Here is a 15,992-nt window from a genome sequence, read left to right on the forward strand (position 1 = left end):
ATGTCACTTGAAGCCAACTTGATTATAGTAAACAAATTCAGCTGTAAACATTTTTTTATAACACTGTAGACACTGTATTTTTATACACTGTATAAATGAAGACACTGAAGATGTAAAGTGGTGACCTGGATGATCCAGAATATGCAATATGCACCAAAAACTAAGTTTTTTAAATGATACAAATGAACTTACTTACAAAAGGGAAATAGAGTCACAGATGTAGAAAACATACAGTTACCTAGGGGGACGGGGGGAGGGTAAACTGGGAGATAGGAATTGACACATACACTCTACTATATATACACTAGGTAACTAATATGAACCTACTGTATAGCGCACAGAACTCTACCCAATACTCTGTAATGACATTTATGGGAATAGAATCCAAAAAGAGCAGATATGTGTATATGTATAAACTGATTCACACCCCTTGCCTTGCCTAAACACACACAGACACACACAGACACATCCATTTTGAGATTTCTTTCCTCCTCTTTGGCTACTTTTGACTCAGTTTGACCTAGATAGGACCTGTGCTGGGTAAGGGCTTTGGCAGTCTTAAGTAGTGTCAGAGCAAGCACAGTCACTCCCTAGCAAGGTCTTATTACTAGCTACAGAGTCTCTCTGTGCAGTCATAGATCACTGAGTGCAAAAGTCCAGTGCAATGTTTGAGTCCCATGCATGCTCTCACAGAACTGAGAGAGGAGGCAAGGACACAGGACCCTCCAGTGCTGGGACTCTCTACTGGGGTGAGCAAGAGGGAACCCAATAGAAATGCTGCGAACCACAGAGCCACTCAGAAAGCCTGTAAATATAAACATAACAACACATTATGAATATATAAGTATAAGTATACCTACCAAAAAATCAGAAAGTTGAACTTTTTTGTATTCAAGGGAACAGTCATTCATTTATCGGTTCAGTTATCAGTAAACACATTTGGGAACTGTAAAAATCTAATCAGTTCAGTTCAGTTCAGTCGCTCAGTCATGTCTCTTTGCGACTCCATGAATCGCAGCACGCCAGGCCTCCCTGTCTATCACCAACTCCCGGCGTTCACTCAGACTTACGTCCATCGAGTCAGTGATGCCATCCAGCCATCTCATCCTCTGTCGTCCCCTTCTCCTCCTGCCCCCAATCCCTCCCAGCATCAGAGTCTTTTCCAATGAGTCAACTCTTCTCACGAGGTGGCCAAAGTACCAAGTCTTTGAGTCTAGTCTCTTTTTTCAATGGAGAAGAAGAGGAAACCAAATTATAACTTAATTTTTATTCTTTGTATTACAAGTGTATAATTAATACACTGGAGTTTCCATTTCAGAAAGGAAGAAGAGAAATCACATTTTGCAGCTTTCCTGAACTAATACAAAGAAATGCAGAAGTTTTGTTAACTGGGATATTATTATGACACGTTGCCATAATATGAATGTCATCATCTCAAGACTGACCTGAAAACCAAAATAAAAAAAAAAAAAGAGAGAGAGAGAGAGAGAGAGAAAAAAAAGAAAACCCTCCAGACCAGATTTCAGTCTACCCCTTGAGCTGACAAACATTGGCCAAATGTCCTCTACAGAACCTGTAAGTTAGTAGTTGGTAATTATAAAACAATAAAGTATATATTTCTGCTCCTGGCAATAATTATGTATCAGTTAAAAAGTATACATTGTCTAAAAAATCACCATATTTGATGTCTCATTAAAACAAAGTTACAAATATTAAGATGAGAGGACTTAAAGTTAGATGGGAAAATATTCAATTGAAGCAGTATAAAATGCATTACTCTGGGGCAAAGTGTGGTCTGGAGATCCCTGGAGTGAAGACCCTTTTAGACAATCTGTGGAGTAAGAACTGTTTTCATAACAAAGCTAAGATTTCCTTGCTATTCTCATTTTCTCTTACGTATATAGTCGAGTTTTCCAGAAGTTCCATGTTATGTAACATCATCATTACTCTGTCAGCAAATAGAATACATGTTTGCATATGTCTATATTCTAACATTTCTCATTTTTAATTTATAATTCATTAAATATTGATAGATATGACCCACATAAACAAAAGCTTTTCAGGATCCTGAATAACTTTTCAGAGTAAAGGAATCTTGAGACCAAAAGGTTTGAGAATTACTGTTTTAGGGGATACACCTCAAGTGAAAGAGCACACCTCATCACATTTCCACTCTATACGGAAGAATCTAGAAGATTGAACCTACAATTGAAGAGTGCAGGCTTTATGAAGACAGTGACTGTTTCTGTCTGCTTTCTCCTCAGAATTTAGCATGATGCCAGGCACATAATTTGTTGTTGTTCAGCTGCTAAGTCATCTCTGACTTTTTGCAACCCCATGAACTGCATGCAACATGCCAGGTTTCTCTGTCTTTCACTATCTCCTGGAGTTTGCTCCAACTCATGTCCATTGAGTCACTGATACCATCCAACGATCTCATCCTCTATAAGACACATTATAGACATTAGAATATTTCATAAAATAATAAGTGAATTAATACAGCTGAAACTCAAACAGCATAGGGGTTACAAGTACCAACTCGCGTCCAAGTTGAAAATCCACATATAATCTTAAGGTCAGCCTTGGATACATGCATATCCAAGGTTCCCCATCTGAGGATTCAACCAACCTCAGATAGTGTAGTACTGCAGTACACATTTAGTGAAAAATGTGCATATAAGTGGACCCATGCAGGTCAAACCTGCGTTTTCCAAGGGTCCACAGTACACACACACATGCATACATGCATCTCTAAATGAAAGCTTTGCCATCTGACTTACTCAAGGTCACATAAAACGTCAGCGAGAAACCCAGAACTATATTCCAGATCTCTGTTCCTATACTGTTACTCCCTGAGTCAAGGGTACTTTTGTTTTTGTTCATTTTTATTCTGTAATCTATTGAGATCACAGATAATCAGATGTTGCCACTGTAGGATGGCAGCCTCTCATGCTGTTATGTGAATTGAGCACTATCCAGTTTGTTTCTGGCTTTAAGTGTAATCAGAACAGTGTTATATCAAAGGGCTATCATCACAAGGAAATGGCAAGAGTGATCAGATAAAATGCATCTTTCTCTCTTTTCCCACAACAGACTCGAATTTTTCATGATTCATCCTTATTCTAATTCTTCAGTTCAGTTCAGTTCAGTCCTTCAGTCATGTCCGACTCTTTGCCACCCCATGAATCTCAGCAAGCCAGGCCTCCCTGTCCATCACCAACTCCCAGAGTTCACCCAGACTCACGTCCATCGAGTCAGTGATGCCATCCAGCCATCTCATCCTCTGTCGTCCCCTTCTCCTCCTGCCCCTAATCCCTCCCAGCATCAGAGTCTTTTCCAATGAGTCAACATTTCGCATGAGGTGGCCAAAGTACTGGAGTTTCAGCTTTAGCATCATTCCTTCCAAAGAAATCCCAGGGCTGATCTCCTTCAGAATGGACTGGTTGGATCTCCTTGCAGTCCAAGGGACTCTCAAGAGTCTTCTCCAACACCACAGTTCAAAAGCATCAATTCTTCGGCGCTCAGCTTTCTTCACAGTCCAACACTCACATCCATACATGACCACAGGAAAAACCATAGCCTTGACTAGACAGACCTTTGTTGGCAAAGTAATGTCTCTGCTTTTGAATATGCTATCTAGGTTGGTCATAACTTTCCTTCCAAGGAGTAAGCATCTTTTAATTTCATGGCTGCAGTCACCATCTGTAGTGATTTTGGAGCCCAGAAAAATAAAGTCTGACACTGTTTCCACTGTTTCCCCATCTATTTCCCATGCAGTGATGGGACCGGATGCCATGATCTTAGTTTTCTGAATGTTGAGCTTTAGCCAACTTTTTCAATCTCCTCTTTCACTTTCATCAAGAGGCTTTTGAGTTCCTCTTCACTTTCTGCCATAAGGGTGGTGTCATCTGCATATCTGAGGTTATTAATATTTCTCCCGGCAATCTTGATTCCAGCTTGTGCTTCTTCCAGCCCAGCGTTTCTCATGATGTACTCTGCATAGAAGTTAAATAAGCAGGGTGACAATATACAGTCTTGACATACTCCTTTTCCTATTTGGAACCAGTCTGTTGTTCCATGTCCAGTTCTAACTGTTGCTTCCTGACCTGCATACAGGTTTCTCAAGAGGCAGGTCAGGTGGCAGGTCAGGTGGTCAGGAACATCTCTTTCAGAATTTTCGACAGTTTCTTGTGATCCACACAGTCAAAGGCTTTGGCATAGTCAATAAAGCTGAAATAGATGTTTTTCTGGAACTCTCTTGCTTTTTCGATGATCCAGCAGATGTTGGCAATTTGATCTCTGGTTCCTCTGCCTTTTCTAAAACCAGCTTGAACATCAGGAAGTTCATGGTTCACGTATTGCTGAAGCCTGGCTTGGAGAATTTAGAGCATTACTTTACTAGCATTACTTTTCACAATAAACTGTGGAAAATTCTGAAAGAGATGGGTATACCAGACCACCTGATCTGCCTCTTGAGAAATTTGCATGTAGGTCAGGAAGCAACAATTAGAAGTGGACATGGAACAACAGACTGGTTCCAAATAGGAAAAGGTGTTCGTCAAGGCTGTATATTGTCACCCTGTTTATTTAACTTCTATGCAGAGTACATCATGAGAAACGCTGGGCTGGAAGAAGCACAAGCTGGAATCAAGATTTCCGGGAGAAATATCAATAACCTCAGATATGCAGATGACACCACCCTTATGGCAGAAAGTGAAGAGGAACTAAAAAGCCCCTTGATGAAAATGAAAGTGGAGAGTGAAAAAGTTGGCTTAAATCTCAACATTCAGAAAACGAAGATCATGGCATCCGGTCCCATCACTTCATGGGAAAGAGATGGGGAAACAGTGGAAACAGTGTCAGACTTTATTTTTCTGGGCTCCAAAATCACTACAAATGGTGACTGTAGCCATGAAATTAAAAGATGCTTACTCCTTGGAAGGAAAGTTATGACCAACCTAGATAGCATATTGAAAAGCAGAGACATTACTTTGCTAACAAAGGTCCATCTAGTCAAGGCTATGGTTTTTCCTGTGGTCATGTATGGATGTGAGAGTTGGACTGTGAAGAAAGCTGAGTGCCGAAGAATTGATGCTTTTGAACTGTGGTGTTGGAGAAGACTCTTGAGAGTCCCTTGGACTGCAAGGAGATCCAACCAGTCCATTCTGAAGGAGATCAGCCCTGGGATTTCTTTGGAAGGAATGATGCTAAAGCTGAAACTCCAGTACTTTGGCCACCTCATGTGAAGAGCTGACTCATTGGAAAAGACTCTGATGCTGGGAGGGATTGGGGGCAGGAGGAGAAGGGGGCGACAGAGGATGAGATGGCTGGATGGCATCACTGACTCGATGGACGTGAGTCTGTGTGAACTCTGGGAGTTGGTGATGGACAGGGAGGCCTGGCATGCTTTGATTCATGGGGTCACAAAGAGTCGGACACGACTGAGCGACTGATCTCTCTCTCTCTTACTAGCATGTGTCTCCTCCTTTTTTTGCCACATCATCAAACTCCTGGCAAACTTCACATTAATAACATTTGGGAGCTTCCAGAATGCAAACAGTGAAACCATTAATGTTTTTTGGGAAATATGCTTTATACTCTCAATGTTGTTTTGAAATGCACACCCCCTCCCCTGCCGCCTGGTGTTTGTAAGACAGTTGAGAGAAGTTTGCTTGCTACCTCACTTATGGTTACACAAACGTAAGGCCTCCTGAGTACAAAGAAGAACAGGGGGAACGCAAACTTCAGGCCCTGTGAGGAGGGGCACTGGACTCCTGTGAGAAGAAACTGCTTTCAAAGAATTCCTGGGAGAAATTCTCTATGCACTCATCCTAGCAACAAAGTCCTGTCCGAAGTTAGGCCCGCAGCACCCACACGGCAGTGAAGGTTCCTACTGCTGGTGAACCTTGCTGCTCCGAAGCCATAGGAAGGTTGCAAATCCCGGCACTGGAGAAGGAAAACACGTTCTTGAAATTTCTTGAGTACCTCTTAATTCATTCAATGCTGACCTACGGAGATTGGATAGAGCTGACTCTCATTATTCACAGTGGCTATGTTCTACCCAATCACTGCCAACATGAATAAGTGATTCCTGAACCACTGCCCCTAGGGGAACTACAAGGTTAGATCCCCGTCAGCCTCTGGTCACGTTTTTGTTAACCAATCAATAAATAACCTTGTTTTGTGTGCATTTCTGTTTTAAAATATCTTATTTAATACGTACTGCTAATTCTTCAACATTGGTTCACAACCAAAAGGCCTATAACTGAAGCCTGAATGAAGCTTACATAACACACATTGTTTTTCTATGAGGAAAAATTTTTCCTTCAGTCCTACCACAGCCTTCTTGCTTAAAATTGTGGACAAAATATACATAACATGAAACTGACTATTATTTAACTGATTTTAACTGTACAGTTCAGTGGCATTAAGTACACTTACCTTGCTGTGGAACTATGATCAACATTCATCTCTAGAACTTTTTGATCTTCTCGAATTGAAAACTCTGCATCTATTGCACAGTAGCTTTCCCCCATCACACCGCACCCTTCCTCCAGCCCCCCGGCACCACCATCCTTCTTTCCATGACAGTCATCCTGTGCCTAGGAACACAGCCCTTCAACACTACGCTTGGGGGGCACTGTAAGCAACAGGATCACTCCCTACCGCCACCAAATGCACACAAAAATATAAAAAGCATAGTGGCATATCGATTGCAAAAAGGGCGCTTACTAAGTATGAGGGCTGAAACAAGGCAGAGAATTGACTCGGTTGACCTCAGCTGGGATCCTGTGTGTTGGAAGCCTCAAATTTTCCATTGTTCTGTGCATACACACAAATGCTTATAAAAGCACTGTAAGGATTGATTATGAAGTTAAGATAAATCTCAGCAAGACATAAATGTGCAAACACGGGATCCATGAATAACGAGCACTGACCATGTGGAAATGATAATCTTTGTTTCCTTTATTCCAGGCAGTAAGGAGAAAGCGCTCACAGGGCTGCCTTACACCATTTTACTAGAGAGCTAGCCTATGTCAGTCGGTAGCTGGCAATTACAAACTGAAGCAGTTCTAGTTCATGTGGAGGATGAATTTAACCATAATCTCAACCCCCTCTGCATGAAACAGAGACTAAGTACTCAAGTACCAGTTATCAGTCACTTACTATATGACAGGCACTGTACTCAACAATTTACATGTATTATTGAATTACATGCCCCCAACACTCTATGAGGAAGCTGAAGGTTAGAGAAGTATCTCATTCATTATTACACAGTGGCAAACTGAGATGTGAACTCAGGTCTATCCAACTCCAGGACCTGAGATCCCAATTGCTACACAATTCTAATCAAGTTAAAAGGGAAAAAGGATTTGATTTGCTCAGAAGTGTATAGGGGCATATGTTACAATTATAACATTACAAAGATTTATATGTTGAAAAATAAATTTACCAAACAAATAAAACTTTATAAGCCTGATCTAATACTGCTCCGCAACAAAGACTATCTGAAATCCTTCAGGGCATCTGGTTTGTGTCTGGTTTTCCTTAATCTTTAATGATGGGCAAATCTAATGCATTATGTAAGGCCATTTTTTCTCAAGAGATGTAGATACCTCTTAAGAATTTGATGAAAATGCATTAACTTTTCAGGCTACTGAGTTGCATTTTAGTGCACTGAGGCAGTAAATTAGTGTACAATGTGCGAAAGTAGTGACCTAAAAAATAAATATTTGATATGAACCACTGCACTCTCTTGGGGAAAAAAGTAATGGATTAACTCTCTTAGGAGTCCTTAGCTTCCCCAAAAGTAGTAGGAAAAATAAATCTCCTGTGGCCTGGAAACAGCTTCTGTTTCTTGCTGGCTATATTTGTTTAGGTTTTTAATAGTTCATTTGATTAGACCTTGTGGCTCCCAAAGCTAAGGTTGAGAGTTTGATCCCTACAGAGGCCACTTCAATTTAGAGAACAAAAAGCCCCATTCTCTGCTCCCAGACTTTACCCCAAATCCCTGCCAGGTGTCTGCCCTCCGGTCAAATGAGAAACTGGCAAAGGAAGTACTAGGAGGTCGCACAGTACTAGGAAGTAGAAAAATGGACTAGCGCAGTACTGAGAAGCAGAAAAATGGGCACCCTTCGTGACGGTGCTCCTTTCCTTTTCTGTGTTCACAATGCTCCGATATAATTTACAGAGGGTAGATAACTACATTTTTTCTTTTACCACTGGAAAGCTGAGGAAAACTTTGTTACCCATCATAAAATTCACTATCTTCTAAGTCATTCTATGTTATTCTAAGATCAAATAGCTGACAATATCCTCTTTGTAATAAACAATGAAAAAACACATCCTCTGAGCAATATTAATCTGCAACTTTAGGATAGGAAGTAACTTAATAGTAGTCAATCGAAACTGAAATACAATTTTCATATGAATAAAAGATATTATTTAAAAGTAATTCCATGAGCAATTTAATATTAAAGTAGGATTTTCATTATGTGTTAAGAATTTATTCAGGGAAACAAGTTTCTCAAATTATAGCAGAAAATCTTTTACTAGTATCACAGTCTTTTCATTTAAGTCTTCCTGAATAAATCTGTATTTTCTAATTATACAAGACTAAAAATAATTTAATATAACAAATAAAATTATTTTTACTTCAAATGCTTACTTAAATAGTATAAAATCATTTTATTTTCTGAGGGAAAAGCATATCAACTTTTTAAGTATGAAGTGTAAATTAAGATTTATTCACTTAAATTATAATTTTTAAAGTTTCACATATAAAGATGAATAAGATCTAAGTGTATATGTTATTGTTAATAAAGTTTTTAATTTTTCGAATGTAACATACAGCCTTTATTATTCATAGATTTATTCCTTTTAAGAAGTAGTCAAATGAATCAGCTCACCCTTGACTGTAACAAAATACTGTTTGGTGACTTGTGACAGACAGGGTTTTAACCTCTGACAGCGAGATTCATTGTGGAGCAAGAGCCAATCACAGATCCCGACGACACTTGTCTCATCAAAGTTGGAATATAAAAAGCCACTTGGAATACAGTATAAAAGATTCACTGGTGTGGCAAGTTGTCTCTCAGACTGGGCAGGCATTAACGTTTGGCTTGGCGTTACTCAAAAGCAAAAGAAAAGTAAAAGGAAGAAGTAAGAACAAGGGAAAAGATTGTATTGATTTTAAAACCATGCAAAAACTGCAAATCTCTGTTTATATTTACCTATTTATGCTGATTGTTGCTGGCCCAGTGGATCTGAATGAGAACAGCGAGCAGAAGGAAAATGTGGAAAAAGAGGGGCTGTGTAATGCATGTTTGTGGAGGGAAAACACTACATCCTCAAGACTAGAAGCCATAAAAATCCAAATCCTCAGTAAACTTCGCCTGGAAACAGCTCCTAACATCAGCAAAGATGCTATCAGACAACTTTTGCCCAAGGCTCCTCCACTCCTGGAGCTGATTGATCAGTTCGATGTCCAGAGAGATGCCAGCAGTGACGGCTCCTTGGAAGACGATGACTACCACGCCAGGACGGAAACGGTCATTACCATGCCCACGGAGTGTGAGTAGTCCTGCTGGTGCAGAGCAACGACTCTGCTGACTGCTGTTCTAGTGTTCATGAGAAACCGATCTATTTTCAGGCTCTTTTAACAAGCTGCTGGCTTGTATGTAAGGAGGAGGGGAAAGAGCTTTTTTCAAGATTTCATGAGAAATAGACCAATGAGACTGAAAGCTGCTACTTTATTTGTTTCCTTAGAGAGCTAAAAAGCTAAAAATCAAAAATGAAATGCTTGCATAGCATTCATGTTATATAGTTTAGTATGACAACTATAACATGTTTATGTTTTCACAGCTTAATGCTACCAAGGTAAAGGATTGGGAGACAGTATCAGCAATGTGAAAAATTTACATCAAATTTCCTAATTGCATTTGGTTGCCTGAAATATGCATTTAAAATAACAGGGTTTTTTTTTTTTTCATTAATAAAAGAGAAAGGAAGAAATCTGTAGAGGTTGAAGCCTATTTGGGCGTTTGCTGAACACTTAGAATGACTTCTGTTATTCAAAACTATTTCTCATAGGGTTTTTATGTTCTTCACAGAGTATCTAATTTTGAAAGCTATTAGAGTGGAAAGGATAAAAGAATATTCTTAATAAACTTAATGTATTAGTAAGAGCAATAAGGAAGTAAACACAGCATAATGAAAAATCATGAGCTAATCAGCAGAAAATTCTAAGAAATAAACATTTTAATTGAGTAGATTATGGCTTACAAAGTTCCACTTATACCCTGACCATGGTACTATTGTTGAGAGTACCTGGTCTGCACATATCTAGGAGGCACATGCTTAATAACCTTCTAAAATATTATTTTATTCCTCATAGGAGGGAGAACTATTACCTATATGTAGTACCTATGTTGTTTCTGAAAGATAATATGTTTCATATATTTCTGTTGCAGTCAATTCAAACCTATACTCAAGGAAAGGGAGACAGGCACCTCAACAGAGAAGGCATGACCAGAAAGAGTTTTGTGCCATGTGTCTGCGATCTTGCTTTATACAGGGCTCTACCCACTTTAAACTGGACTCAAAACAGTTTCAAAATACTGCTTTTTCTTATTAAGTAACTAGTTTATAAGGCAACAAATAAATTTCCTTTAAGACTGTGCTATCAGATAATCCTGGAATAGATTTGCCTTATTTATAAACAATCTTGAGAAAACAAATAGGCAAGAAATTGCTAAGTGCTTCTGCTTACAATGACAGCCTGGCCCTAAAGACAATGTTTTCTAAGTTTTGAAACAGCTTGAATACAACATCTAAGTTTTGGTGCTAATTACCTGCTAGTTTTTTTATTTTTTTCCTTTAAAAGGCTGTCCCAGCGTCCTAACATAACAGATGCACTATATTTTCTGCTAATTCCCGAGGCTCAGTTAGTTGCTCACTGTGTCTTGTCCCCAGGTAATTCAGGCCTGGGGGAAGGGTTCCTTCCTCCAGACTGATTGGTACAGCTGCTCAGTAAGTGTAACTACTCAGATTCCCAAAGAATTCTAAGTGGATGTTCTTCCACAGTGTCTCTTGTTCTCTCTAATCATCATCATTTTAAAATTTCATCCACTTTTCATTCCTTAATAGAATTTTCCTTAGTCCACAGTTCTCTGGAAAGGAAGTAGGCTTCTCATAACAGCTGAAAAAACATATACCTAAAAGATTCTGAAAAGCTGTAATAAAAGCTGTAATAACTGTTATACTTGATATTTTGCTGTTATGAATGAAATGCTACATATTTTTCCATTTTAAAAGACTAAATATGCACACATTATTCCAATTAAAAAATGTTCATAGATTGATATGGAGGTGTTCGTTCATTTTTCATAAAAATGATCTTAGTAACTTTTTTTCTTATTCATTTATAGCTGATCTTCTAACGCAAGTGGAAGGAAAACCCAAATGTTGCTTCTTTAAATTTAGCTCTAAGATACAATACAATAAACTAGTAAAGGCCCAACTGTGGATATATCTGAGGCCTGTCAAGACTCCTGCGACAGTGTTTGTGCAAATCCTGAGACTCATCAAACCCATGAAAGACGGTACAAGGTATACTGGAATCCGATCTCTGAAACTTGACATGAACCCAGGCACTGGTATTTGGCAGAGCATTGATGTGAAGACAGTGTTGCAGAACTGGCTCAAACAACCTGAATCCAACTTAGGCATTGAAATCAAAGCTTTAGATGAGAATGGCCATGATCTTGCTGTAACCTTCCCAGAACCAGGAGAAGATGGACTGGTAAGTGATTACTGAAAATAACATGCTAAAAACCTTGTTATGTGTTTATTCATAATGTGAATGAATAGTAGTGAAAAATAACTACCAGTTTCCTGTGCTTATAAGCCAGACAAAGTCACGTTACCCCAGTGGTAGCCCTGTACTCAATAAAAGTAGGTGTCCCATTTCACATCCTATGAAACACTCTCTTGATACTTTGACTTTGCATGAGGATTTAAAAGAAAAAAAGTTATACCATGGTCCTTAAGTTTTTAGGGAATTCTTTGGAATTGAGAATGAAATATAAAATGCTTTCCGTTGATGTGCTACATGATTATATAAATAAAAACATGAAGTCTTCACAGTGGATTCTAGTACTCACCCAACAACACATTTTTTCCCCCAGAAGAGTGACCAATTTGTTAAAATTCTTTTGCTTAATAAAGCAGAAAAATGAACTCTACAAGTTATAATTAAAATAAAATGCTTTTACTTATAGAAATTAACTAGATATATGTTCAGGTTTATATACTATTAAATATACTATATTTAAGATCTCTCATGATAAATATGTTCCTTGTTTTATAGACTATTGATGCACTGATGTATATGTGGATTACTTTGTGAATTACCCCTGGTAAAATTAAAAATTTCAGGCTAGTTAACTTGTACTACTTAGCTATTTTCTGAACTGTCTTACTGTTCTTTAACAGGAGTTAACTTAGGTAATGTCAACTAATTTAATATAAAGTCAAACAGAAAATAATGCCTTATATATTATAAAAATTAATAAAAAACCATTTTAAAATCTAGTATAAGTTTAGAGCTACTCACTCTTCTGGCTTATCTATGCTTGTATTTACTTCTGTTTTCAAAAAATTTTTTAATGTGACCATACCTTTTATTTCCATTTATTGATATAATTTACAACAAAAGATTATACTTGCAAGCTTTATAGTTTTTAAATGGTCTTATTTGTAGTGAATATCATATCTAAATGATATCTAAATGTAAAGTAAATCATACCTAAATGAAAACATATTCTTTAAGACATTATAAAATTTTCCAGGTGATCAATTTTTCTTTAAATATACTACATAAAATGTTATTGACTCCCAAAATGATGTTATTTTGTATAATCTTAAATACCAATAATTACCAGGTCTATTTTGGTTTTAGTGTAGGATAAAAAAGAATGTGTTCTTTTTTCTAGGTAGCATTTTAATGATCAAAGTTGGTGACGTGACAGAGGTCTTAAGTATTATTAAACAGATGATTAATAAGATGAATTCCTCAGACTTTTCCATATAAAAGGAAAAATGTCTCAAATTCATGAAAAGATTGGTACAGGAGGAGGATTAGCAAATTGTAGTTTAAATATCTGAATGGAAACACTTTTTAGTGAAAGAATAAAGGGAATATCATTGTATCTTCTTCTGAGTCTGTGCCTCTCTCTCTTGGAGTTAGTCTTTCCAACCCTATATACTTACCACTATCTTCATCCCTCTACCTTCCTTTTTCCCATTACATCTGTGCAGTACTGGGTGGCAACTATTGTGTTTCGGTGTTAATATCCAAGTTTCCCTGAATAAGACCAAGTGAATGGAGGATGAATCAGTATACCTATCCCTCCAGGAGTCATCAGACATATTTGGCCACCATATTTAATCAATAAGCAGGAAGACATAAGCTAGCCTTGTCCCTCTTCTTTCCCCCCTGCTCCTTTCTCTTCTCTTCCCCCTCTCCCTTTACTGTCATCCATCAGTATTTTCAGAGCATCTATTATGTGTCAGGCATTCAGATACTCAAACCGAGGAAAACAAGAATAAACAAGACAAAGATCTGACCACAGAGGAATCCCTATGGCTACTGTAGACTTTTGAGCCATAAAGGAAGAATCAAGCCTAGTGTAAATGAAAATTCCTTAATGCTGTGCCTTTTAAAAAGAAATGTGACATAAGCAAAATGATTAGTTTCTTTCTTTAATAATGAGTCCTTGAGGTAGGAGAGTGTTTTGGGATCTATTATTAACTCTTCTTTCCTTTCCATACAGACTCCTTTTTTAGAAGTCAAGGTAACAGACACACCAAAAAGATCTAGGAGAGATTTTGGGCTTGATTGTGATGAACACTCCACAGAATCTCGATGCTGTCGTTACCCTCTAACTGTGGATTTTGAAGCTTTTGGATGGGATTGGATTATTGCACCTAAAAGATATAAGGCCAATTACTGCTCTGGAGAATGTGAATTTGTATTTTTGCAAAAGTATCCTCATACCCATCTTGTGCACCAAGCAAACCCCAGAGGTTCAGCCGGCCCCTGCTGTACTCCTACAAAGATGTCTCCAATTAATATGCTATATTTTAATGGCGAAGGACAAATCATATATGGGAAGATTCCAGCCATGGTAGTAGATCGCTGTGGGTGTTCATGAGGTCTATATTTGGTTCATAGCTTCCTAAAACATGGAAGGTCTTCCCCTCAACAATTTTGAAACTGTGAAATTATGTACCACAGGCTATAAGCCTAGAGTATGCTACAGTCACTTAAGCACAAGCTACAGTATATGAGCTAAAAAGAGAGAATATATGCTATGGTTGGCATTTAACCATCAAAACAAATCGTATAATAAAACGTTTTATGATTTCCAGAGTTTTTGAACTAGGAGATCAAATTCCATTTATGTTCAAATATATCACAACACATGCAGGTGAATGAAAGCAATTCTCCTTGTCTTCTGGTGAATTAAAGGAGTATGCTTTAAAATCTATTTCTTTACAGTTTCACTTAATATTTACAGAAAAATCTATATGTAGTATTGGTAAAATGCAGTATTGTTATATACCATTATTTGAAACATCCTTAAACACTTGAATTTATATTGTATGATAGCATACTTGGTAAGATGAGATTCCACAAAATAGGGATGGCACACCGTACGCAAGTTACCATTCCTATACTGATTGATACAGTACATTAACAGTTTTTGCCAATGGTGCTAATACAATAGGCTGAATGGCTGATGTTATCAGGTTTATCAAGCAAAAAACGTTCAGGAAAGTAATAAGTTTCTCCTTTCTTCAGGTGCATTTTCACACTCCTCCCTATGGGCAATGGATGTTCTATAAAGAAAGAAAACTCATTTTCCTAGAGGTCTACATTCAATTCTGTAGCATACTTGGAGAAGCTGCATTGAAAAGGCAGTCAAAAAGTATTCATTTTGGTCAAAATTTCAAAATTATAGCCTGCCTTTGCAATACTGCAGCTTTTAGGATGAAATAATGGAAATGACTGATTCTATCAATATTGTATAAAAAGATTTTGAAATAGTTGCATTTATATAATATGTATACAATATTGTTTTGTAAATAAATGTCTCCTTTTTTATTTACTTTGGTATATTTTTACAGTAAGGACATTTCAAATTAAGTATTAAGGCACAAAGACATGTCATGTAGGACATAAAAGCAAAAGCTTATATTTTGGAGCAAATTAGTTGATTAAATAGTGGTCTTAAAACTCCATATGCTAATGGTTAGATGGTTATATTACAATCATTTTATATTTTTTTACATTATTAGCATTCACTTATGGATTCATGATGGCTGTATAATGTGAATGTGAAATTTCAATGGTTTACTGTCATTGTATTCAAATCTCAACGTTCCATTATTTTAATACTTATAAATATTAAGCATACCAAAATGATTTAACTCTATTATCTGAAATCAGAATAATAAACTGATGATATCTTACAAATTGTTAATTTTATTTTATAATTTGATAATGAATATATTTCTGCATATATTTACTACTATTTTGTAAATCAGGATTTTGTTAATCAAATAAATTGTACTTATGATTAAGTGAAATTATTTCTTACATCCAATGTGTAGAAACAATTTAAGTTATATTAAAGTGTTTTCACCTTTTTTGAAAGACAACAGTTTCATGTTATAATGATTAACTTTAGATTTCTGGTTTCCACTTTATTATAAAAAGTTTAATGACTGAGCACAAAAGTTTGGTTTAGAAATTTTAGGTCTGCTACTCCAGTTTCTCATGAGTGAAATTCCTGTTAAATTGGTTCTGGTCAAGTTGCTTTAAACATACAAAAGCAAGGACTAGTTACATCTGTTTCATTTCTCTTTATCTTGACCTGAAAACTATTTATATGTTTTCTTAGGTTCAATTTCCAAATGCATTGCAG

The 15,992-nt window shown here is 37.2% G+C and overlaps 1 protein-coding gene across 1 annotated transcript; it reads left to right on the forward strand.

Moving 5' to 3' along the window:
- The first annotated feature begins 9,054 nt into the window (after window positions 1-9,054).
- MSTN (myostatin) lies at window positions 9,055-15,629 on the forward strand. The gene is made up of 3 exons (XM_019969486.2): window positions 9,055-9,573; window positions 11,430-11,803; window positions 13,836-15,629. The coding sequence occupies exons 1-3, from the start codon at window positions 9,201-9,203 to the stop codon at window positions 14,214-14,216; spliced, it is 1,128 nt and encodes a 375-aa protein (XP_019825045.1). The 5' UTR covers window positions 9,055-9,200; the 3' UTR covers window positions 14,217-15,629.
- Window positions 15,630-15,992: the final 363 nt, after the last annotated feature.

Source organism: Bos indicus, chromosome 2, assembly GCF_029378745.1.
Source record: "Bos indicus isolate NIAB-ARS_2022 breed Sahiwal x Tharparkar chromosome 2, NIAB-ARS_B.indTharparkar_mat_pri_1.0, whole genome shotgun sequence".
Taxonomy (NCBI): domain Eukaryota; kingdom Metazoa; phylum Chordata; class Mammalia; order Artiodactyla; family Bovidae; genus Bos; species Bos indicus.

Excerpts from the sequence above, each read along its gene's own strand:
- MSTN (XM_019969486.2), top strand. The coding sequence starts at position 9,201 with ATGCAAAAACTGCAAATCTCTGTTTATATTTACCTATTTATGCTGATT. Across the intron at positions 9,574-11,429 it reads CATTACCATGCCCACGGAGT|CTGATCTTCTAACGCAAGTG; the intron begins GTGAGTAGTCCT and ends ATTCATTTATAG. Across the intron at positions 11,804-13,835 it reads AACCAGGAGAAGATGGACTG|ACTCCTTTTTTAGAAGTCAA; the intron begins GTAAGTGATTAC and ends CTTTCCATACAG.